Source organism: Lolium perenne, chromosome 7 (genome assembly GCF_019359855.2).
Source record: "Lolium perenne isolate Kyuss_39 chromosome 7, Kyuss_2.0, whole genome shotgun sequence".
Lineage (NCBI taxonomy): Eukaryota > Viridiplantae > Streptophyta > Magnoliopsida > Poales > Poaceae > Lolium > Lolium perenne.
In genome coordinates, this window is record NC_067250.2 from 274,481,035 (window position 1) to 274,504,781 (window position 23,747).

The following is a 23,747-nucleotide window of genomic DNA, read 5'->3' on the forward strand; positions in this document are numbered from 1 at the left end:
GCGACCCCATGAACGGTGCAAAGAACAATATTAAAAAAGTATTTTTTTTTTGTTGCCATAATGCAAATCCAAATATCTACAACATCGAATCTATATAGTACTAAAATCTGCTTTATGATGAAACTAATGAAACTAAATCGGTGTCACTTGGAATTTCTCCCAGTATTAAACCGTATGAAACTGAGACAACTCATTTTGACCAAGGCATCAAAACTGCGCAACCAGACGTACAGCAAGAGTCGCGATCCGAGAATACCAGTTGCACCTCTTCACCTCTCAATTGTTGCTTTCGCCAGTATGCCAGTACACACCAAACATACAACAGAAAGAATACGGATACCAGAAAGTGAAACACTTCCTGATTTCTACTATGCCAAATAAAAAAAATACAAGTTATTACATGCCTCAACCACATCCGTGATACTGTTGTGAGGATTACAAGTGGTCAAGCATTTATTTTATTACTAGGGAATACATCTTTGATAATTTAGGATACTAATATACAACAACACATCAGCTACACCTACAACGACTGACCCAAGAAGCAGACAACGTTTTCACTCAAAGTGTAGACTTTCCCCAGTGTTTGGAAGTAAGTAAACCGTAGTCCAAAGCTTTCTGCTGCTTACTTCCCCTTGCCAAGCAAAAAACTTGGTATCACAAAGCCAACACGGGTGAGCATATCAGCAGAATCGCAAGGCATGTTCGAGTTCCTTCTCATCGGCACAGTCATAACCCAACTGGTAAGCGCGAGCTGTTCATAGAATCAAAACATGAATCAGTACTCAATTCGCTGTAAAAGACAACGAACGTCTCTATTTTAAGTACCCTATGATGACATCCCGGAATGGGGCTGCTGTGTCCGATAAATAAAATGTAAAGTAAGCACAACAGATACATTTGCATTTACAGTTCAGGACGAGTATCTCTACCACTACCAGTACTTAGTTGGTCATGCAGTAACATAGGACATAGGAATTGTTACTGTGTAAGCACATTTATAGATAATCAAACAATAACTAGCCGCAACATTATCTAGTACTACCTCAGTCCATAAATAAACGTCTGAGATCTGTCTAAATCTGGATGTATCTAGATGCTATTTAGTGTCTAGATACATCCAGATTTTGAAAAACCTCAGACATCTATTTATAGACGGAGGGAGTACTTCATAGCAGCAGAAGCAAGCGCTTAAATTTCTAAATAGTACAATTTAGAAATGCCGCAGCTTTATGAGTTATCCCTAGAATCTATTTGGAATGCCCAAAGCTACATTGTTCATAATCTCCCTTAGAAACTCCATAACATTTAGATTTGCTCTTATAATCAAATGCAACATGCATGATTGAAGAAAAAAATACTCAGGAAATAAAACTCGAATTAGTACCAAATCGTCCAGATCCCATGAATGGCTCTGCTTCATCAGTCACACCACCTTGCTGCTGATCCTATAATTACAAACAAGCAAGCTTAGTAACAGGTACAAGATCAGAATAGAAAATCAAATAGAACTGAAGAATTGTCGGTATCATCAAGTAAGGGTTATAGAGAATTTTTCGCTCTGGCAAGTTCATTCTGGACCCGTCTACCATTGCTAAATATATGTATAGAAAAAGATAAGATATGGCATGCACTAGGACTTACAGTATCACAAGTGTCCCATTCATCATCAGGACACAGAAACCTCTCGAAGCAGTGCCCGGATATAGTACAGACAAGTAACCCACTAGATTGGTCCAAGACAAATTCACGACATGCATCATCGCATACTGAAAAAAGAAGAAACAAACCATTTCAGGCATACACAGTTCACATGTGACCAGACAGTGTGGGAGGAAATTAAAATATATACCATGCACACGACCAGTCTTCTCACAAATATAAGCATCACCAATCTGGGTGTACAAGCAAGTACTTCCTGAACAAGAATGCCCCTTGACTGCATCATCAGTAAGGCCTCTTCTGCTTTTCCAACTAGACACCTGATCAGCTACTGTCTTATCAAGAATAATCTTGTCGTCGTTGACCTTTAAAATTTAGAAAAGAAAAGGTCAAGTTTTGGCCAACAAAAAAATCTTCCAGGTATGTAAGTCAACTAAAATATATATCAATGAAAACTGAACTTCACAACACTAGAAATTCAATACACAAAATATGCTGGAGCTACATGTTTAAGGAAAATTTTCAGTGTTAAAGATTAGGAGGCAGGGTATCACAGAACTACAGGCTTTTGGTGGGTCTAACTTTGAAACCTTCCTATGCACACATCAAAATGGTTATGACAAGTTGCCGGCTCACACAAGTAAATAATATTTCATATTTGTACTTCACTACGTAGATAAAGACTTCATTTTGAGAGGCTTGCTTGTTGGCCTGGGATATCAGGGTTATTTGGAATTTAAGTTCACACTAAAAGCTGTATTGTGATTATAAAAGGCCCCTAATTATGTAGCACAGTGAAATCGTTCCTTCAATTTGTAATTCCTCCAAATCTAGTGCACTGAACTAGCTTCGTGAAATTTACACATATATGAAGAGATAGCACAAAGGCATAAAAGTAGTGAATACTTCTGAGGGAAGAGGAGCTTGACTCCTTTTTGCAGCCTGCATCTGGATATAGTACTCCTTGAATTCAGTAGGTGTATACCTGACGAATTCAACCATATCTTCTCTGTCTTGCTGGGATTAGGAACAACAAAATCATTAACAAATGCATGTGTTATAATGTGAAAAAGGCAATATTTAGTTCAAATGACTAGAAAAAACAAAAATTTCAGTTATACACATTCAGCTGCCCGTGTAGTACATGCATCTATTCTGGAAAAGTGTAGTTCAAGTTATATGGAAAGTTTCACATTAAACTAATTGGATATAGCTAATGAACTTTGAAGCTAGCTTCCGTTATATGATTGTCAACCCCTCAGTGAGGTCAAACTGTATGTTAGTTCTCTCTCAAAAAAAAAAAGAGCTGTATGTTAGTGATGAAAAACAGATGAGGCTACCTGAATGTAGAGGTTCTTCCAAGCGCAGTCCCTGAGTTTAGCGTTAGAGGTGGCATTAGATGACAGGCCCCACCTCATACAATACCTTTGCAAAATGGAAAACAGGTAAAGAAAATGTTAGTCTGAGTCCAACTGCACAGGATGCAAACTTTCATAAAAAGGAGCAATCTTTAGCGAGCTTACAAACGGCGCCAAAGGGTTTCGTCAGATGCAGCGGCGTTCATGAAGCGGCAGACGAGGGCACACGAGATGAGGTCCTCGGAAGAGAGGAACTTGAATATCTGCAGGAACAGCTCTACAGGGATATTTGTGAACATGCCCGTGTCGATCTGAGGATGCTCTGCAGGCAAAGCCTTCCCTTTTCCCTTCTCCCTCCTCGCCCTCTTCTGATGCTCATCCTCGCTGCCGCTACCGCTGCCATCTCCGTCCGACTTCCTCTTACCCTTCTTAGCATCATGTATCACCGGCATATCCTTCTCCTCCTCCTGCTCCTGCAGTCGATTCCCAATCACGACCAGCACACGGAAATCGAAAAATCAAGTGAGAGATGGGTCGAGCGGAACTTACATCGAGAGGATCCTCGTCGCTGGATCCGCAGAGGATCTCGAACTCTAAGAAGCTGGCGAGGCCGTCGACGTCGACGTCCTCTTCTTCGTCGCTGCCGCCGGCGCCGGTTTCGCGCTCGCCCTCCCACTCCAGATCTGGCTGCGCTTCGTCGGGGTCGGAGAGGGGGTCGGGTTCCGCGTCCGGCACCTCGCGCAGCCCCTGCCCGTTGGCCATGGTCGTCATCCTCTCCGCCGTCCGGCTCGCCACCGACGGATCGCCGCTCCTCCCTTACCCTGGAGATATTGGTGCGGTTGGACGATGCGTGGCGTGAACCACCAGATCGGAGCTAGATGGGCCGAATCTAACATGGGCCGAATGTACACAAAGACGGCACGTGACGTAAGAATGTGGGCTCTATTATTGATAAATTGGGCCCAATGTTCTTGGGATGGGCCGAATGTACCCTGGGCTGTCCGCTGCTTTCCTTGTGCCTATGATTTAAAAAAAAAAGGCCAACCAGGGCCACCGGAGCCAAACCTGGGCAAATTGTATCCTTTTGCATGTGGGGATTGGTTCTTTCAACACCTCCGTGTCACATTTGCTAGGAACAGTCGAATCGATCGTTTCCTTTTTCAACTTGGAAGGTGGTTCTTCTATCATCAGCACATCATAAGATATGTCGCAACCATTAATACTGCAAGATTCGGACAAGACCTTTGCTCATATTGTTGGAATGCACTACGTCGTCATGGCGGTGAGACTTCTTCCTTAACTTACGAAGCATTGGGATGGTAGATATGTACTCCCTCCGTCCTAAGTTAAGTGGCTCGGATTTATATAGATTTGTATGCATCTAGAAGGCATTTTGGTGTGTAGATACATACAAATCTTTATTCGAGTCACTTAATTTGGAGTGGAAGAATTATTAGGACGCTAGTTTCAGTGGTTGTGGATCACATGCATGTAGATCTCTAACTCGAACGGTGGTCTTTAGTTTGATTTTGCATGTGTTAGTCTAGCTACAGAAGTATTTGTTGGTTAGCTCTTTAAAAAGTTGTTATAATGTGTAGATATGTGTATGAATCGATTTGATTGTAGTTCACTATATGAGGTTTCATCTGCCAATTAGGCCAATCTTTACTATTTAGTGTTTGATACGGCGTGTATTAGTTCGACTGCACTTGTATTATATATGTGCTTACTGTTAGATAAGGAGAAGGACACGGCGTCCACGCCGCCTTGGAGTAGACTCCAAGACTCCTAGCTACATACGGATATGTATTGTAATTGCCTTGTACTTGTATCTCTTTGGCATATAAATATATGAGGGGGGAGGCCGTGACTTTCATCACGCAGCCTCAAGTTCTATTCGGCTTTCATGGTCTCAGAGCACCAGCCGATCCTACCCCCCTCTAAACCCTAGATTTTTCGAAACCCTACCACATACCCCGCTGTCGCGATGACTCCGGACGAGATCACCAAGCTCGAAGCCGAGCTGAAGCAGCGTGAATCCCTTCTTCAGACGCGCAAGGACGAGCTCGATCGCCGTGCTGCCGAGATGGGCAAGGCCATCGACAGCAACCCTCCCCAAAACCCCTCCACCTACGTCTCCTCTGTCAAGACCATCGTCGCCATCACCCTTGATCTGCAGGACTCCAACTACATCAAGTGGCGCGAGCTCTTTCCTTGTCGCCCTCGGCCGCTATGGTCTCACCAGCCACGTCACCGGTAACGCCGAGGCCACGCCTTCGGACACCTCCCCCACCTCCGATTGGGCGCTTGACGACTTCACCGTCCTCTCCTGGATCTACGGCTCGATCTCACCCGAGCTCTTTGGCATCGTCATATCCCCTGGCTCGACGGCGCGACAGATCTGGGACTCCATCGCCAACCTCTTCCACGACAACAAGAAAAGCCGCGCCCTCGCCCTTGACGCGGAATTTCGCAACACGCCACAAGGCGACATGAGTGTCCATGATTACTGCGCCAAGCTAAAATCTCTTGCCGATGCTCTCGGTGATGTTGGTGAGAAGATCTCGGATGACACCCTCGTCCTCACGGTTCTACGCAGCCTCAACGAGCAATACAACCACCTCCGCTCCTTCATTCCCTACCAGGTGCCGTTCCCCACGTTCATGCAGACGCGCTCCGCCTGGTCCTCGAGGAGGCGCAAAAGAAGACTGATGCCAAGCACGCGGCATCTACCGCGCTCTAGGCCAGCGGCAACAGCGTGCTTCCCAACGACGGCAACATACCGCACGCCGGGGGCGCCCCTCCTCCCACCGGCCATGGAAGCGGTCCTCCTTCTCCGCGCGCTCCTTCGCCCTTCCAGCCTGGCCGGGGTGGTGGCAACGGAGGCCGCCGTGGACGTGGCGGTGGCCGCGGCCGCGGCCGTGACAGCAACAGTCCTTAGATGTTTAATCCCTGGACCGGCCTCCCTACGCGCGCTCATCAACTACAGCAGCAGCAGCCTGCGATGCCCTCCACATGGCAGCCCCGTTGGCGCGCCCCGACCCCCGGCGTCTTGGGGCCTCGACCAGCTCTGCCACCATACCAGGCCTACACCGCCACATGCTACCAGCAGCCCGCCAACAACATGATGATCGCCCACCAGCCGCAACAGCAACAACAGATCGACCCAGCTCTTCTTACAGCTCTCCAGAACATGCAGCTTCCTAGCGGCCAGGAGTGGGTCATGGACTCCGGCGCCTCGTCTCATATGGCATCCGATCACGGTATTCTCTCCTCCTCCGTCCCCTTTTCAGCACATATAATCATAGTAGGCAATGGTGCTTCTCTCCCTGTCACACATACCGGCTATCACACCTTCACCCTCAATTCTAAAAATTTCTTTCTTCGTAATATTCGGCTTTCACTTACCACTAGTCTAAGATAGGTTAATGTGCAGATTCGTATTTGAATTGTCCCCTTAATTTGATTGGACTTGACTGCATAGAGTTTCATTTGTTGTTGATTTTGGGGACAATTATTGTTTTTGGTTTGATGATTCATTTGGTCGTATATGCCAATTATGATTTATCTACAAACACACATGCTACCTATGCTAAGGGGGGATCATCTATTGAAATATGTGTGCTTGCTAGTATGACACACATTATTTTGTTGTTTACTTTTTTGCATTAGCGGATGACTAAACAGTGGCACAGTTTAGTTAAAGCGATCCACAAACCATGTACTAGTACACTATCTATGTATTATTTTGGTACGATAGGACCATCTTTGTGGTTTTTTTTGTGCTTATTATTATAAGGTAGTTTTTTTATTAATGTTTATTGCTTTGAACTATCAATTATGGCTAACTGTTCTTCATTGTTCTTTATTGTTCTAGTGCTGATGATTAAACTATTGCACACTGTGTGTTCAAGGCCTCAAGGGTCAGAATAAGGCTTTCCCTGTTAAAATGTATTTGCATTGCTGATTATCTCCTTTCAATTTTTGAAGTACTTGAAGCTGAAGGTTGAGATCCTCGTCGAGGTTCCTAGAGAAAGAAGCTATAGCAAGAGGCTGAGAGGGAGCAAGGCCGGCAAAGATTGTACACTTCCATGAGGAGCTTTCTCCTACCCTCTTCCGCAAGGCGCTAATAACACCTAGGTTAGGGATGTCCCGATAACAATCACACTAAGACCAAAACTGGCTACGAGTGGAAAATAAGGCTGAAGGATTCCAACGAGTAAACAAATTTTGCCATTGATCACCGTGTTATGATAGGGTACTTCCTCACTTTCAAGTAGTGAAGCCAAATGTGTTTAGGGTGGTCATTTTTAACTATTCTTGCTCTGAGGTGATTCAGAAATGCAAAGAGCAAGAAGCTTCCCTATACATGACCGACATAGAAGACAACTAGGTTTATGTTAGTCGTGCGGGTGTTAAATACGATGATTGGTTATTTAAGTGTGTGTTGGTAAACTATATCAGGTTTATGGACTTTGTTGGAAATGATTAGCATTGTATTAACATTTTGGTTTTCTATACCAGTACAAAAAGACCCTGAGTGGGGCGATCCAAATGATCTTGACCGTACAATTTACATCCACTGGATCAAAACAGTTCATCATCAACGTTAAAACAATTGCCAGCCCGCCCGCTGAACGGCTCATTGTGGTCATCATCGGGCACTAAACAAGTCCTCCATGAACATGTCCCCTTCGCGCTCACGCCGCGGAACGGCGCCCCCCTCACACAAATCCGCCGAACCACTACAGAACTGCCCACCAGCCACGCCGTCCTCACACGAAGCCGCCCAACCAGCGTAGAATCGTCGACCAGCTACGCTGCAGAACCGGCTCACACGAAGACACCATAGAAGATAACAACTAGTCAGTTAAGTGATCCTAAGCTGGGAAGCGATTTAAACTTCCCATATGGTATATACTCTAAACCTATGGCTTAGCGGGTCTTGCAATTCCAATGCAATTAAGTTCTCAGGTATCATATATGAAAAAACTTACTTACCCTTAAAAAATGAGTCATATGGAAACAGGAGTAGATGCACATGCAAGCAGTTATCAATTGTTATTTTACAATTTTGGTGGTCGGTTAGAACTTAATGAAAAGTAATTTGGTAATTGTGTGAAATCAACAACTTAAATTTTACATTCTCTAGGGTAGCTTATTCCTTGAACAACCATGGGTATTGCAAACATGCCATCAAACAAGAAAAGGAAGACCTCTAAAGGTAAGGATAACCAACACATATATAACTGGAATGTGGGTCCATTCTCAGGAGAAGTCGCTATGCTCCATCCAGCGATGAAGGCAACAAAGAATTGTCTTTTGGAAACAATATCCCTTGGTGTCGATGGGCGTCGGCTTGAGATCGAGCAAGGCAAGCATCCTCCCCACGGTGTGCGTGAGGAACTGCGTCGCGGCGGCGAGCTCGTCGTGCCTGGCGCAGGACATCTCCTCCATGCGGCACCCCTCGCGCGCGAAGACACCGAGGAACGCCTCGGCGCGCGCGCGGCGGGCCAGGCAGTCGCCAACGCGGACCCTGTCAAACACGAACGGGTGGCCGGCCCAACCGCCGCCCGCCAATTCCGGCCCGAACATGGGGTGCGTGCAGATGATGTCGAAGTCCTCCGGGAGGTGCGCGAGGAGGAGCTTCTTGGGGAACTCCTTGACGGAGAGGACGTCTGATGTCTACGGGTGCTTCTATTCTTGTAGACAGTGTTGGGCCTCCAAGAGCAGAGGTTTGTAGAACAGCAGCAAGTTTCCCTTAAGTGGATCACCCAAGGTTTATCGATCTCAGGGAGGAAGAGGTCAAAGATATCCCTCTCAAGCAACCCTGCAACCACAAAGCAAGAAGTCTCTTGTGTCCCCAACACACCTAATAGGTGCACTAGTTCGGCGAAGAGATAGTGAAATACAGGTGGTATGAATAAGTATGAGCAGTAGCAACAACGCCAGAAAAGTGCTTTGCTGTCCAGGACTGGCGTGTAGTTGATGGTGGTAATATTGCAGGCAGTACATATGCAGTAGAACAGTAAACAAGCAGCGATAGCAGTATTTAGGAGCAAGGCCTAGGGATCATACTTTCACTAGTGGAAACTCTCAACATTGCAATCATAAAGGAATATAAATAAGCACCTCACTATGCTATTCTGAATTACTCATTGGAAAGATAACGAACTCTAATTCATCATGTAGGCAAACCTTAAAGATGTATTCCCAAGTACTAATGAACACCCCACGCTGTCACTTTGAGCATTCACAGGAGGTACTAACACACCACAATTTCATAGAGACATCCAACTCAAATCATAACTCAGTGAATAAGTATTCTGTGAAATATAGCCTAAGAGACCCACACGGTGCACACACTGTCACCTTTACACACGTGGGACAAGGAGTCTCCGGAGATCACATAAGTAAAATCCACTTGACTGGCATAATGACATCTAGATTACAAGCATCATCATATGAATCTCAATCATGTAAGGCAGCTCATGAGATTATTGTATTGAAGTACATAGGGAGAGAGATTAACCACATAGCTACCGGTACAGCCCCTTAGCCTCGATGGAGAACTACTCCCTCCTCATGGGAGACAGCAGCGGTGATGAAGATGGCGGTGGAGATGGCAGCGGTGTCGATGGAGAAGCCTTCCGGGGGCACTTCCCCGTCCCGGCGGCGTGCCGGAACAGAGACTCCTGTCCCCCAGATCTTGGCTTCACGATGGCGGCGGCTCTGGAAGGTTTCTCGTGCCGTGGCTTTTCCGTATCGAAGATTTAGGCCAGGGACCTTTTTATAGGCGAAGAGGCGGAGTCGGAAGGGCGACGAGGCGGTGACACACTAGGGGGTGATACGCGTACAGCACGCGACCGTTGGGAACCCCAAGAGGAAGGTGTGATGCGTACAGCGGCAAGTTTTCCCTCAGTATGAAACCAAGGTTTAATCGAACCAGTAGGAGCCAAGAAGCACGTTGAAGGTTGATGGCGGCGAGATGTAGTGCGGCGCAAAACCAGGGATTCCGGCGCCAACGTGGAACCTGCACAACACAACCAAAGTACTTTGCCCCAACGAAACAGTGAGGTTGTCAATCTCACCGGCTTGCTGTAACAAAGGATTAGATGTATAGTGTGGATGATGATTGTTTGCAGCGAACAGTAGAACAATTGCAGTAGATTGTATTTCAGATGTAAAGAATGGACCGGGGTCCACAGTTCACTAGAGGTGTCTCTCCCATAAGATAAATAGCATGTTGGGTGAACAAATTACAGTTGGGCAATTGACAAATAGAGAGGGCATGACCATGCACATACATGATATGATGAGTATTGTGAGATTTAATTGGGCATTACGACAAAGTACATAGACCGCTATCCAGCATGCATCTATGCCTAAAAAGTCCACCTTCAGGTTATCATCCGAACCCCTTCCAGTATTAAGTTGCTAACAACAGACAATTGCATTAAGTATGGTGCGTAATGTAATCAATAACTACATCCTCGGACATAGCATCAATGTTTTATCCCTAGTGGCAACTGCACATCCATAATCTTAGAGGTTTCTCTCACTCCCCCAGATTCACGGAGACATGAATCCACTATCGAGCATAAATACTCCCTCTTGGAGTTAATAGCATCAACTTGGCCAGAGCCTCTACTAATAACGGAGAGCATGCAAGATCATAAACAACACATAGATATAAATTGATAATCAACATAACATAGTATTCTCTATCCATCGGATCCCAACAAACACAACATATAGCATTACAGATAGATGATCTTGATCATGTTCGGCAGCTCACAAGATCCGACAATGAAGCACATAAGGAGAAGACAACCATCTAGCTACTGCCATGGACCCATAGTCCAGGGGTAGACTACTCACTCATCACTCCGGAGGCGACCATGGCGGTGTAGAGTCCTCCGGGAGATGAATCCCCTCTCCGGCAGGGTGCCGGAGGCGATCTCCTGAATCCCCCGAGATGGGATTGGCGGCGGCGGCGTCTCTGGAAGGTTTTCCGTATCGTGGCTCTCGGTACTGGGGGTTTCGCGACGAAGGCTATTTGTAGGCGGAAGGGCAGGTCAGGGGGCCACATGAGGGGCCCAGATGACAGGTCGGCGCGGCCAGGGCTTGGGCCGCACCGCCCTACCATCTGGCCGCCTCGTGGCCCCACTTCGTTGACTCTCCGGTCTTCTGGAAGCTTCGTGTGAAAATAGGCCCCTGGGCGTTGATTTCGTCCAATTCCGAGAATATTTCCTTACTAGGATTTCTGAAACCAAAAACAGCAGAAACAAAGAATCGGCTCTTCGGCATCTCGTTAATAGGTTAGTGCCGGAAAATGCATAAATATGACATAAAGTATGCATAAAACATGTAGATATCATCAATAATGTGGCATGGAACATAAGAAATTATCGATACGTCGGAGACGTATCAGCATCCCCAAGCTTAGCTTTCGTCGTCCGAGCAGGTAAACGATAACAAAGATAATTTCTGGAGTGACATGCCATCATAACCTTGATCATACTATTGTAAGCATATGTAATGAATGCAGCGATCCAAACAATGTAAATGACATGAGTAAACAAATGAATCATATAGCAAAGACTTTTCATGAATAGTACTTCAAGACAAGCATCAATAAGTCTTGCATAAGAGTTAACTCATAAAGCAATAATTCAAAGTAGAGGCATTGAAGCAACACAAAGGAAGATGAAGTTTCAGCGGTTGCTTTCAACTTATAACATATATATCTCATGGATATTGTCAACATAGAGTAATATAACAAATGCAATATGCAAGTATGTAGGAATCAATGCACAGTTCACACAAGTGTTTGCTTCTTGAGGTGGAGAGTGACAAGGTATCAACTTGTCAATGCCTATGGATTGAAGGCTAGGGTTTAGTTGGAAGTAGAGGGCAAGTAGATCTCGAAGGTTTCAGCCGAAAAGTACTCGACGATTATGAAAACTAGGGTTTGTAAACAATGATTCGATGATCTCTTCGTCCCTCGACTCCCCCTTTATATAGGAGGCGGAGCCGAGGGTTTCGTTTTGTACAAGTTACAGAGTCCGGGACGGTTTCTAACTCATCCCGCCAGATTACAAATAACACTTTCTATTACAACTCTAACTTTCCTTAATATATCTTGGGCTCCCGAATCTTCTTATTCTTCGGGTAGTGGGCCTTCAGTAAACCCCGGGTACTATCTTCGGCAGGCCCATTTGGGATGCCTATGTCAGTAGCCCCCGAGATTTTGCTTGAATCGTAGAGTCAGGGAAAATCTCCACTATTTATTTTTATTCGACAGCTTTAACTTTCCTATATTTCTTCACATAAAATTCTATATTGTACAGGGATAATGGTAGTTGGGGCTAGTTCATCTGACGGATCAGGTACTAGTTAACTGCTCTCGTGGCAATCCGCAAAAACCTACTTCAAGATCACGTCCCTGGACATGACCTCGGGATACTGGTGCAAACTTCGACAGGCGCCGCTTAAGGTCTTACCATTCTATCGAGTCCCAGTAAAATTTATCGGGTACCTAACGCGTCCGTTAGGATTTTTCTTCGTATCTGTTGATACGGATAAAAGTAGCAGAGCGCAGTCTTCGGCGATGCCACGCCCAGCAGAACGGATCTGGGGTCTTACCTTCGCAAATTTGCGGCATTCAGAAATTGATCGCAACTTTGGCGTTCTGAGAATATATTGTCGAGTGCTTTTTCGGCTGTTGGAATGGCACATTTTATCGAGTCAAAGATGACTTATATTGCTCTCCCGATGGGAGTATATGTAGAGTTAGTTATAACTCGAAATATACTCTTTTGCTTTTCTATCTTTCTTTTTTAATTTCATCGGGTACGCGAACAGCGTTCCCGATGGGAGTAGCCCCCGAGGCTACAACCAAGGACTTGTGCTTGGTTGTAGGCTCAACATTTTAGTCCACCTTGTCGCTATATTGTCATTATTTCTCGATATGATCTTCTTTTCATCTCTCGGGTGCGCGAACAGCGCTCCCGATGGGAGTAGCCCCCGAGGCTACAGCCAAGGACTTGTGCTTGGTTGTAGGCTCCCACAATTTCTATATTGCCATACTCGAAATTTTACTTTTGTCGAAGTAGCCCCCGAGCATTTGGGCAAAAACTTGTATTTGATCAAAGGCTCCCGAAGTATTCAATAACTTCTCCTGTCGCCAATCTTCTTTTATTTTTCTTGTCGGCATGCTTCCCTTAGTCAAATTTACTTCATCTCTGTTAATAGTCGTGATTTTTCTGCCTTGTGGGTCCATTGTTTCCACCACGTTGACACGTCGTGCAAGTGGGGGACACACGTCCTCCGCTTTTCCTGGCGCACGTACTGTAACGCCTGTTCTATTCCATCTCAATAAAAATACCTTTTTACCCTTTATCTACAAGATCTTTTTTCACCACACGATTTCTTCATCCAACGGTGCATTGCTTCGCCCAATTCCTATATAAACCTTTCTTCAACCTCCGTTCGCACCTTCGTTTGCGCCGCACATCTATTCCTCTTTGCAAAAACTTCCACTGCGCCCAACTCTCTTTGATCTTACACACGCACGAACTTTGCTTTTCCAGTGCCGTTGATGCCACCGCGCACGCGACTCACTCGCCACAGTACTCGTAGTCCAAGATGGCCGCTGAAGATCTTGAGTGGGAGAGATCTAAAATCTCCAATCAAGACGTCAACATGTTGAAGAGGCTAGGCCTGATGAAGAAAGAGGACGCCATCCGCTTTCCCAGCGAAGAAAGCTACCCAACCCCTCCAATGGAGTACCGGGTTAGTTTCGTTGATCACCTCATCCGCGGCCTTTCTGCCCCAATTCACGATTTCCTCCGCGGCCTTCTTTTTGTTTATGGGATTCAGCTGCACCAGTTGACCCCCAATTCCATCCTCCATGTCTCCATTTTTATCACTCTTTGCGAGTGCTTCCTTGGAGTCCCTCCTAACTGGGCTCTGTGGAAACGCATTTTCTGCCTCCGCCGCAATGGCTCCCACAACGCCACCTATAACATAGGCGGCGTTGTTATCTGTGTCCGATCTGACGTTGATTACTTCGACGTCAAATTTCCTGATTCTGTCCAAGGGTGGCGCAAAAGGTGGCTCTACATACACGAAGAAAGTGCCAATTCTGTTGAGCACAACATAGTCCCTTTCGACGGAAGTGCCAAAATTCTGTGCCGCCGCTCCCGGATGTCAAGCTTCCGAAGAAGAGAAAACGGCGACGAAGCACTTATGTCTCGTATTCATCGCCTTCAAAATACTCGAGGCAAAGAGCTGTCTGGGTGTTCAAATCACTGCCTACTTCCTTAGGATTAGAGTGCAGCCTCTTCGTGCTCGCAAAAATCCCCTTTGGACGTATCTTTGGTGAAAATGACGCCAATAGGCTCTCCAATGATCTTTCTGTAAAGGACTTGGAGAAGCTGATTCGAAGAATTTCCTCGCTTAACAAGAAGGATCCTATTCCCTCCTCTTGCCGCGTGGAACCATACAGCTCCGCCAATCCTCTCCCTGAGGTATTTTGTCTTCTCGAATTTTTGTCTTGTTCCGAACTTTCCCTGCATCTCATTGTATTGATATCTCTCTAATTTTTCTTTTGTCGCTATTTTCCTGCAGAACCATCCTACTGTGGCTTCCCTTCCTCCTCTTCCTGAGGATGGAGAAGTCGAAGAACTAGCTATCGTCGCCGAAGACAACCAGGGTTCTTCTCTTCCTGAAAGTGAAGTCGCAGGTTCTCACAAATCTGCGGCTTCCCATGAAAAAGAAGTTGAATCTGACGCCAGCGAGTCGACGCAATCCCTTCCTCCTGCTGTTTCCCCAAGGAACAAAAGGAAAAGGAATGACGCCGAGGATTCTGGCACCTCCAAAGCCGAAGAAGCCGATCCTTCACGCCAAAAAGCGGCTTATGATCCATATCTTGAATCCCTCATCAGCTCGTAAGTTGTCTTTTACTTCTTCTTATCGTTGTACTCGAAGTTCTTTTGTCTATCTTGTTTTTTATGCTGTCGTCTTTTGTTCGCAGTGATGATGAGGAAGAACCACCAACTCTTGACGTGGCTGCTCGAACGAGCTCGTCACGTACTCTAGTTGTTTCAGAGACACCAGCTGAAGGAGAAAAATCCTCGCCTCCTCAACGAAACGTCGTCACCACAACTCCGCCAGCAAGCCCCCTTGCACCTTCACCAAAAAGGACAAGGATTGAAACGATTGTTGAGCCTGCCCCTCAATTAAGCGGCTCTTCTACTTTGCTCTTGGATGATGTAAGTTTGTCGATATCTATATTTCTTCTATTTTGCTTTTTCACGCCTTCACTCGTTTTTCATACCGATATTTCTCTTTCTTTGTTCTTCTTTGACAGCCCATGATCAAAGAGCTTATTCGCATCGGATCCCAATTCATTGGGTACCGTGAGTATGCCAACAAAGCTGAAGGTAATAACTTTTTTGCTGTCATTGTTTTTGACTTCTTGCTCCTGTCCTTTGTCGCAACCTTTTTGACCTTTCTTTTTTCTTTCTTACTTCGACAGAGAAACTTGCAGAGGCCAACAAACGTGCCGACGCACTTGCTCAACAACTGGAGCAAAGTGAAGCGGCGCGCAAGAAAGCCGAACTTGTTGCTAGCGAAGCCAAAGCAGAGGCTAATGAAGCCAAAGCAAAAGCTGCTAGTGCCGAGGAACTGCAGAAGAAACTTGGAGATGCTGAAACTGCTTTAAACGAGCACAAAGCCGCACAGGCTGCTCGTGAACAGGGAATTCTCAAGCGCCTGAAATCGCAAAGTCGACGCACTCAAAGTAATATTATCAATCCCTTCTATTTTTTAGTGGACTTCCTGTTCCTTGTTTTTTGATTAATGTTTATTTCCTGTGGCAGGCCAAACAAACCAAGAGTTTGATCTGGAGAATCCCGTCAATGATCCTCTCCTCGACGCACTTTCTTATCTGGAGCTTCATGGGTCCGAAATTCGTGAGGGCGTGGCAAATGCTAGTGCAAGATTGTCGACGCTGTTCCCCTACTTCTTCCCGAAGAAAGAGGAGCCCCTGACTTTCCTTGCCCTTGCCAAGAGCTTCAATTCATCAGAGGACCTTGGACTGAAGATGCGCCAGGAAAATATGAAGATTGCTGTCGAAAGCACTGTTGCCCTGGTTGCTGACAGCCAACAAACTGTTGATTGGATGAAAGTTGGCGACACCAATCAGATAGAGCAGTCAAGATGGAGGTCACTGATTAAGGCAGCCAAGCCCAATACGAAGAAAATCTTGGCCTATCTCGGGATCAAACCAGCTTCAACTCCTAGCTCATCAAGGCCGGAGGTCTAGTTGCATGCCTCTTTGTTTTTCTTTCTCTGTTTCTTTTGCTCTTGTCGCCAAAGTAGTTATTTGGCAATAAGTACTTCATTAGCTCCACTGTAAGGCCTTTGTAACTATTCCGAAAGATTAATGAAAAACTCTATTTTTGCTTGTTGATTGATGTTGTCTTGTTTTATTAAATTTCAGTTGGTATTTGATAACTATACTCCATCTTCCGCTCCTTCCAATGTTTCGCCTTCTTCTTCTCGCTCAAGGAGAGCTCTTGCTGATACTACACCTGTCGAAGATTCCTTGCCGCAAGAATTGGATGAACTTCGGCAGCAACTTCAGTATGCAAAGAAGCAAACACTTGTGATGATGGAAAAGTCTCATAAGTCATCTGAAGCCGAAAGAATTGCACTTCAACAAGCTCGCGAGGCCTTGGCTGCTAAGGAAATCGCTGCTTCCGAGGCTGAAAAGGCGACTACTCGAGAAAATTTCATGCTCGAGTTAATGAATGAAGCCAGTGCGGATATGTCGGGTATGCTTGTTTCATCCTCCGATATCTTCCGTCTTCATGCTGTGTCTCTTAAAGTTTTCTGCTCTGTTGTTTTAATAGGTTCCTTTACTGATGCTGTTGCCGAAGAAGAGAGGGTAAATACTAGGACGAACCTCCTTGTTAACCTTGCCCTTGACCATGGTTCTCTGTTTTGGGCTACCCCAGAGAGGACCCGCCAGATTGTCAGATTTCAGGATCGCACCTCTCAAACTCGCGACTTCCTTGACTTCTGTACCAGGACCCTGTCCATGGTTTATAACTCCATGTTTCCTTGGAACGTTCAACCACAAACTCTTCCCGAGTTAATGGGGAAATTTAAGGATGCCCACAAGATCCATGATTTTGTCAGAGCTCAACTGGTAGCTGGCGCCAAATTTGCCCTTATCATGCTTCAGATCTGCCACTCAAAGCTTGACCTGACCCAAGTTGTTGCGAAAGTTCATGAGAAGGTAAGGTGCCGAAGAGTTGGTGTCGACCGAATTAACATGAAGGTTTCGCCTATAGCCGAAGAAATGATTGAAGACCTTCTTCGGATGGATGCCGACTTTTTTGCAGATGGTCATTATGCTGATTTTCTTGGCGCTGCTCCTGAAGAAAACAGAATTACCCTTGATGACATATTGAATCATGACTAATTATTTTCCTTTGGTAGATAACTCTTCTTTGTAACCCATAATTGTGATTATATTTTGAAGCAATCATCATATTTCTATATTTGTCTAGCCCCCGAGTGTTTCGGTGGCTATTTACTGTATTTGTGTATTGCGAGGTTTTGAACCAAGGCATTTATTCAATATGTAGTTTTGGCGAATATCAGCCCCCGAGCTTCTTTGTTGAGTACTATTTTGTATTTTTATTGACTCACGAGGTATTTTAATACCAAGGCGAGGCTTTTCTTTTTTCGAGGAATTATATTGAAATTCGTCGGGTCGGAGACTTTGGGTGTGTCGCTGAAGAAAAGTTATATTGACATTATCTTTATTATATTGCAGCACCGCGAGCCCGCCTCATTAAAAACCTTTTCCGGCCCCACTCGGTGCCCCGAAAAAGGAAAAGAGTGCGTCTGAAAACTCGCGGGCGTTTCATTACATTGAAGTTTTACAAGGACTATATTTTAGCTCTAGGCGTAGAACCGCCTGAGTTGCGCCACGTTCCAGGGGTTTTGCTCCTCCACCCCTGTCTTCTTGTCCTTTATCCTGTATGCTCCTCCTCCGATTACTTCCGTGACAATGTAAGGGCCAAGCCATGGTGACTCGAGTTTTTCATGACTTTTTTGCGTGAGCCGAAGAACTAAGTCTCCCACCTGAAAAGATCTTGGCCGCAAACGTCGACTGTGGTAATTCTTCAAGTCCTGTTGGTATTTGGTTACCCGAGACAGTACTTCATCTCTAGCTTCATCAAGTGCATCGATGTCATCTTCTAGCGCTTTTCTCGACACCTCTTCATCATATTCTACGACTCGTGGAGAGTCATGCTCTATCTCGATTGGTAATACTGCTTCTGCTCCATGAACCAAGAAGAACGGAGTTTCTTGTGTTGCTGTGTTTGGTGTTGTTCGTATGCTCCATAATACACTGGGCAGCTCCTCTGGCCAGGTGTGTCGAGCTTTCTCCAGTGGCGCTAATAAGTGTTTCTTAATGCCGTTGCAGATGATTCCATTAGCTTTCTCGACTTGGCCGTTGGTCTGCGGGTGCGCAACTGACGCAAAGTGTAACTTGATACCCACTTCTTTGCAATAATCTTTGAATTCGTGGGATGTGAAGTTGCTGCCATTGTCTGTGACGATGCTATGGGGCACTCCAAATCTGAAGACGAGGCCTTTTATGAATTTTACTGCGGATGCTCCGTCTGGTGAGTTTATCGGCTTCGCTTCTATCCACTTTGTAAATTTGTCGACAGCTACTAGCATGTACTCCTTTCCTCCTGGCCAGGATTTGTGTAACTTGCCCACCATATCAAGTCCCCATTGGGCAAAGGGCCACGACAATGGTATTGGTGTTAGTTCTGCTGCTGGAGAATGAGGTTTCGCGGCAAACCTTTGACACGCGTCGCAAGTTCTTACTATTTCCTTGGCGTCCTCAATTGCTGTCAACCAATAGAATCCTGCCCGAAAAACCTTGGCTGCAATAGCTCGACTACTCGCGTGGTGGCCACATATTCCTTCATGTACATCCTTCAGAATTATTCTTCCTTCTTCGGGTGTAACACACCTTTGCAGGACGCCTGAAATACTTCGCTTGTATAATTCTCCTTTGATCACCGTGAAAGCTTTAGAGCGTCGAATTACTCACCTTGCCTCAACTGGATCATCGGGTATTTCTTTCCTGAGGATGTATGATATATATGCTTGCATCCAAGGAACTTGTACCATCATTACAAGCTCTTGGTCCTCTTCATCCTCCGTGGTTTCTGTGAGGGGTGTCGAAGTTTTCTCTTCTTTTGCTTTTTTCTGCACCTTTTTTGGCTTCGTGGATCTTTCCGCTATTTCTTCCCAAAATACTCCTGGCGGGATTGGGAGGCACTGCGACCCGATGTTTGCGAGGACATCAGCTTCATCGTTGCTCAATCTACTGATGTGATTTACCTCGCATCCATCAAATAGCTTCTCGAGCTCATTATACACCTCCTTGTATGCTACCATGCTATCATTGACTGCGTCGCATTGGTTCATAACTTGCTGAGCCACCAATTGTGAGTCGCCAAAGATTTTTAGTCGAGTTGCACCGCAAGCTTTCGCCATCTTCATCCCGTGTATGAGGGCTTCATGTTCTGCTTCATTGTTAGATGCGTTAGGGAACGTCATCCGAAGGATGTACTTCAACTTGTCGCCTTCAGGTGATATAAGTATTACTCCTGCGCCAGCTCCTTCTACTCTCTTGGACCCGTCGAAATTCATGGTCCAGGTTCTCGACAAGTCTGGGGGTCCTGTGTTTTGCAGCTCCATCCACTCTGCGATGAAGTCTGGCAGAACTTGCGATTTGATTGCTTTTCTTTTTTCACACGTGATGTCCCGAGGGGAAAGTTCTATTCCCCAAAGGGAGACACGACCCGTAGCTTCTGGATTGTTTAATATATTTGACAAGGGAGCTTCATTGACCACTATGATCGGGTGTGCCGAAAAATAGTGGCGCAATTTTTGTGCTGTTGTGAACACTCCATATGCTAGCTTTTGGTACTGAGGGTACCTTTGTTTTGAGGGCGATAAAACTTCGCTGACGAAGTATATCGTCTCCGTACTCCGTGGAGTTTTCCTTCTTCCTCCCTTTCAACGACAAGGACCGTGCTTACTACAGGGTGTGGCTGCAATATACAGTAACAAAGGCTCCTTCTCTTTTGGCGCCACCAAGATGGGGGGTGTCGAGATTTTGCGTTTGAGGTCCTCAAAAGCTCTGTCCGCTTCTTCGTTCCACTGGAATTTATCTCCTTGCTTTATGAGGGCGTAAAATGGTAGCGCTTTTTCTCCTAGCCTGGCGACGAATCTGCTCAAGGCTGCGACTCGCCCAGTTAACTGATGTATTTCTTTCAACTTTGTTGGCTTCCTCATTGTTACGATAGCTTGTATTTTATCGGGATTTGCTTCAATCCCTCTTGCTGAAACTAGAAACCCCGTAAGTTCTCCTCGGGACGCCGAAAGAACACTTCGTCGGGTTCAGTTTGAGGCAGAACTTGTCAAGGTTGTCGAAGGTTTCCTTGAGATCCTCGATCAACGTTGCCCCCTTTTTTGATGTTATGACGACATCATCGATGTATACTTGCACGTTTTTTCCAATCTGTGTCGCCAAACACTTCTGCATCATCCTCTGATATGTTGCTCCCGCATTTTTCAGACCAAAAGGCATTGTTCTGTAGCAAAACACGCCGTATGGTGTAATAAACGCGGTCTTTACTTCATCTTCTTCTTTCAATCTGATCTGGTTATAACCAGAGTATGCGTCCAGGAAGGAAAGACGTTCGCATCCAGCCGTGGAGTCGATAATTTGATCGATCCTCGGGAGGGGAAAGTGATCCTTTGGACAATGTTTATTGAGACACGTAAAGTCGACGCACATGCGAAGGACTGTCGTGTGTTTCTTCGGCACCATCACTGGGTTAGCTACCCATGTGGCTTCTGTAGATATCTCTTTGATAAAACCAGCATCCTTAAGTCGATTTATTTCTGATAACATAGCTTTGCGGTTTGGTTCCGAAAAACGCCGCAAGGGTTGTTTGATTGGTCTCGCGAGAGGATCTAAGTTGAGGTGGTGCTCGGCAAGTTCCCTGGGTACTCCTGGCATGTCAGCTGGACACCATGCGAAGATTTTCCAAAGGTTTCACGGAGGAACTTGACGAGCGTGCTTTCCTATGCGATATCCATATTTGTTGCAATGGACGTCGTCTTTTTCGGGTCTGTCGGGTGAATCTGCACCTCCTTAGAATTTTTCTCGGTATTGAAAGTTGATTCTTTATTTGGCCTTCCAACGTCTGGCAGCACGTCGTAATCAGTCATGCTTTTTGACGCCAAATACTCAGCTTGCATCCCGAAAGTTTCTGATAGCCGATGAAAATCCTTGTCGCACTTATCGGCTAAGGCGAAGCTTCCTTTGACTGTGATTGGTCCCTTTGGTCCAGGCAATCTCCACAACAGGTATGTATAGTGTGGCACCGCCATAAATCTAGCATATGCTGGTCGTCCCAACAAAGCGTAGTATTGCGACGGAAAATCCACGACTTCAAATTCCAGCCTCTCGATTCTATAATTTTCTCGGGTTCCAAACTGAACGTCGAGATTGATCTTCCCCAATGGATAACTTGGTTTCTCTGGTGTGATGCCGTGGAACCTTGTGTCTGTTGGCTTCAAGTTTGCTAAGGATATGTTCATCTTCCTCAATGTATCTGCATACATAAGGTTTAGGCAGCTGCCGCCGTCTATGAACACTCGAGAGACATCAAATCCCGCAATAACTGCTGGCAGAATAAGTGCGGACTGCCCTGGTCGAGGAACTTGCTGCGGATGATCTGCTATGGTGAAGCCAATATCTTGTCCTGACCAATTAAGATACTCGACTGTTGGTGGAGGCATTTTTTCTGCCATAAACACCTGGCATGAGATTACTTTCTGAGCTCTATTGGATGGCCTTCCCTTCTGAATCATCGACACCGCTCCGTTGGAGTTAGGATCGACATAAGGTGGTGGTGGAGGTGCTGCCGCTATTCTGAGCTGATGCCGATTGTCGTCTGTAATCGCGGGAGGTGGTGGCAAGTGAATCTCGCTCCTGGGTTCCCGAGGATTTCTCTGTGCTGCTCGAGCGTTAGCGTGCTCTGCATACCTTAACATTGCCTGAAAATTTCGAAAGTCTTTCTGCAGGTGCCCTGACTGTCTTTTTCCGTTGCTGTCGAGGAAAAAATGCATTTGGCACGGTCCGTTCATCATTTCTTCAGGGGACACGAAAGGCCTTGGGAACCTAGGCCCGCTATTTTGCCTGTTGTTGCGAGAATCATCCCTGTTATCACCTCGCTGTTCGCTGCTTCTCTGATAATCATCTCTGTTGTTTCCTCCTGTGTTTGCCCGAAAACCTGCCGAAATTTGCCCTGGAGCGTCATAGTTCGGGTACTGCCGAGGAAATCGTTGCCTCGGTTGATAATTTCGACCACGGTCCTCCTCTAGCGACCTGTGCCGTTTGTTGTGGACAACATCTTCTCCATCTGCCCATCTGTTTGCTATCTCCATTAACGCGGACACTGTCTTTGGGTTGGTCCTTCCCAAGTCCTCGACGAAATCTCCGCGCCTGATTCCTGCGACAAACGCATCTATCGCTCTCTCGTCAGATATATTTTCTGCCGAGTTTTTGATGATGTTCCACCTTTGGATGTATTTTCTCATTGGCTCGTCCGGCTTTTGTCGACATGCTCTCAACTCCTCCAACGACGCAGGTTTCTTGCATGTGGACCGGAAATTCTTGACGAACACATCCTCGAAGCTTTCCCAACTATCGATGGATCCTGGGGTAAGTTTCTTTATCCAAGATCGTGCTGCTCCACTCAGATGCACCTGGATGCTTTGCATAGCTGTTGCTCTGGTTCCTCCTGTGAGTTTTACTGTCTCGAGATAATCAGTTAGCCAATCCTCTGGATCTTGAAGGCCGTCGAATTTCTTGAAGTTATCGGGTAACTTGAATCCTGAAGGGACTCGAGTTTTTCGGACTCTCCTCGTGAAACACGGCAAGCCGCACATATCTTCGTCGTTAAGCTCCGGGGATTGCCGATGTTCCCTTCTGCTTTGCCGCGCTCTATCGACCCTTGCTTGTGCTGCCGTGTCTCTTGCTCCGCTTGGTCCTTTAGGGGCTGCCGCCGTTCTTCCGCCAGTCGTGGACTATTTTGCCTTGCCGCTCCTTCGGGAGGCGTTGATACAAACGCTGTCCCCATAGCTCCAACTCCTGCTATCGCCATATTGTATAATGTTTCCCTTGGATCACCTGGAGGTGGTTTAGATGCGAGGATAAAAGCTTGTGTCGCCATATACCCAGCTTCTGGTGTCTTAGGGATAATGTTCCCTCTTGTATCTATCGACATAAAGGACATGTCGAGGTTTTGAACCAAGTGCTCTCTTTCTGCTTCGGGTATGTGTTGTAACCTTGATCTTCCTCTGTTTCGAGCCTCCCTGTGGCTATCACCTGAAGTTCTAGATTGTCGACTTAGATCTTCCCTTCTTCTGCTGGATGCAGAAGCTGCCTCCTTTCTCCTGTTTAACTCAGCTGTCTGTTTTTCCAATTCTCTGGCAGCTCGTGCGAGCCTATATTGATATGCTTGTAATTCCTCTGGTGTGGCCGTGGTAGCCATTGGTTCTGTACCGTTCATAGCTCTCGCGGCTCTGTCCCATGCTGCTTGC

At 46.0% G+C, this 23,747-nt stretch overlaps 1 protein-coding gene across 2 annotated transcripts; it reads right to left on the reverse strand.

The window, feature by feature from the left end:
- Positions 1-337: 337 nt before the first annotated feature.
- LOC127312666 (F-box protein SKIP31) lies at positions 338-3,871 on the reverse strand. 2 transcript variants are annotated; one of them, XM_051343205.2, is made up of 8 exons: positions 3,570-3,871; positions 3,186-3,487; positions 3,003-3,087; positions 2,569-2,679; positions 1,853-2,027; positions 1,645-1,769; positions 1,388-1,448; positions 338-754 (listed from the first exon to the last, which is right to left on the reverse strand). In XM_051343205.2, exons 1-8 carry the CDS (start codon positions 3,789-3,791, stop codon positions 684-686), a joined length of 1,152 nt encoding a protein of 383 aa, XP_051199165.1. In that variant the 5' UTR covers positions 3,792-3,871; the 3' UTR covers positions 338-683. The 2 variants fall into 2 exon arrangements, with proteins under 2 accessions (XP_051199165.1, XP_051199164.1); XM_051343204.2 differs by having other exon boundaries at positions 3,186-3,493; positions 3,570-3,869.
- Between the last annotated feature and the right edge of the window lie 19,876 nt (positions 3,872-23,747).

What these genes read in the sequence shown, in the direction of transcription:
- LOC127312666 (XM_051343204.2), bottom strand. Translation starts at nt 3,791, where the DNA reads ATGACGACCATGGCCAACGGGCAGGGGCTGCGCGAGGTGCCGGACGCG. An exon ending in GCGACGAGGATCCTCTCGAT is followed by an intron (nt 3,494 to 3,569) that starts GTAAGTTCCGCT and finishes AATCGACTGCAG; the next exon opens with GAGCAGGAGGAGGAGAAGGA. An exon ending in GGAAGAACCTCTACATTCAG is followed by an intron (nt 2,680 to 3,002) that starts GTAGCCTCATCT and finishes TCCTAATCCCAG; the next exon opens with CAAGACAGAGAAGATATGGT.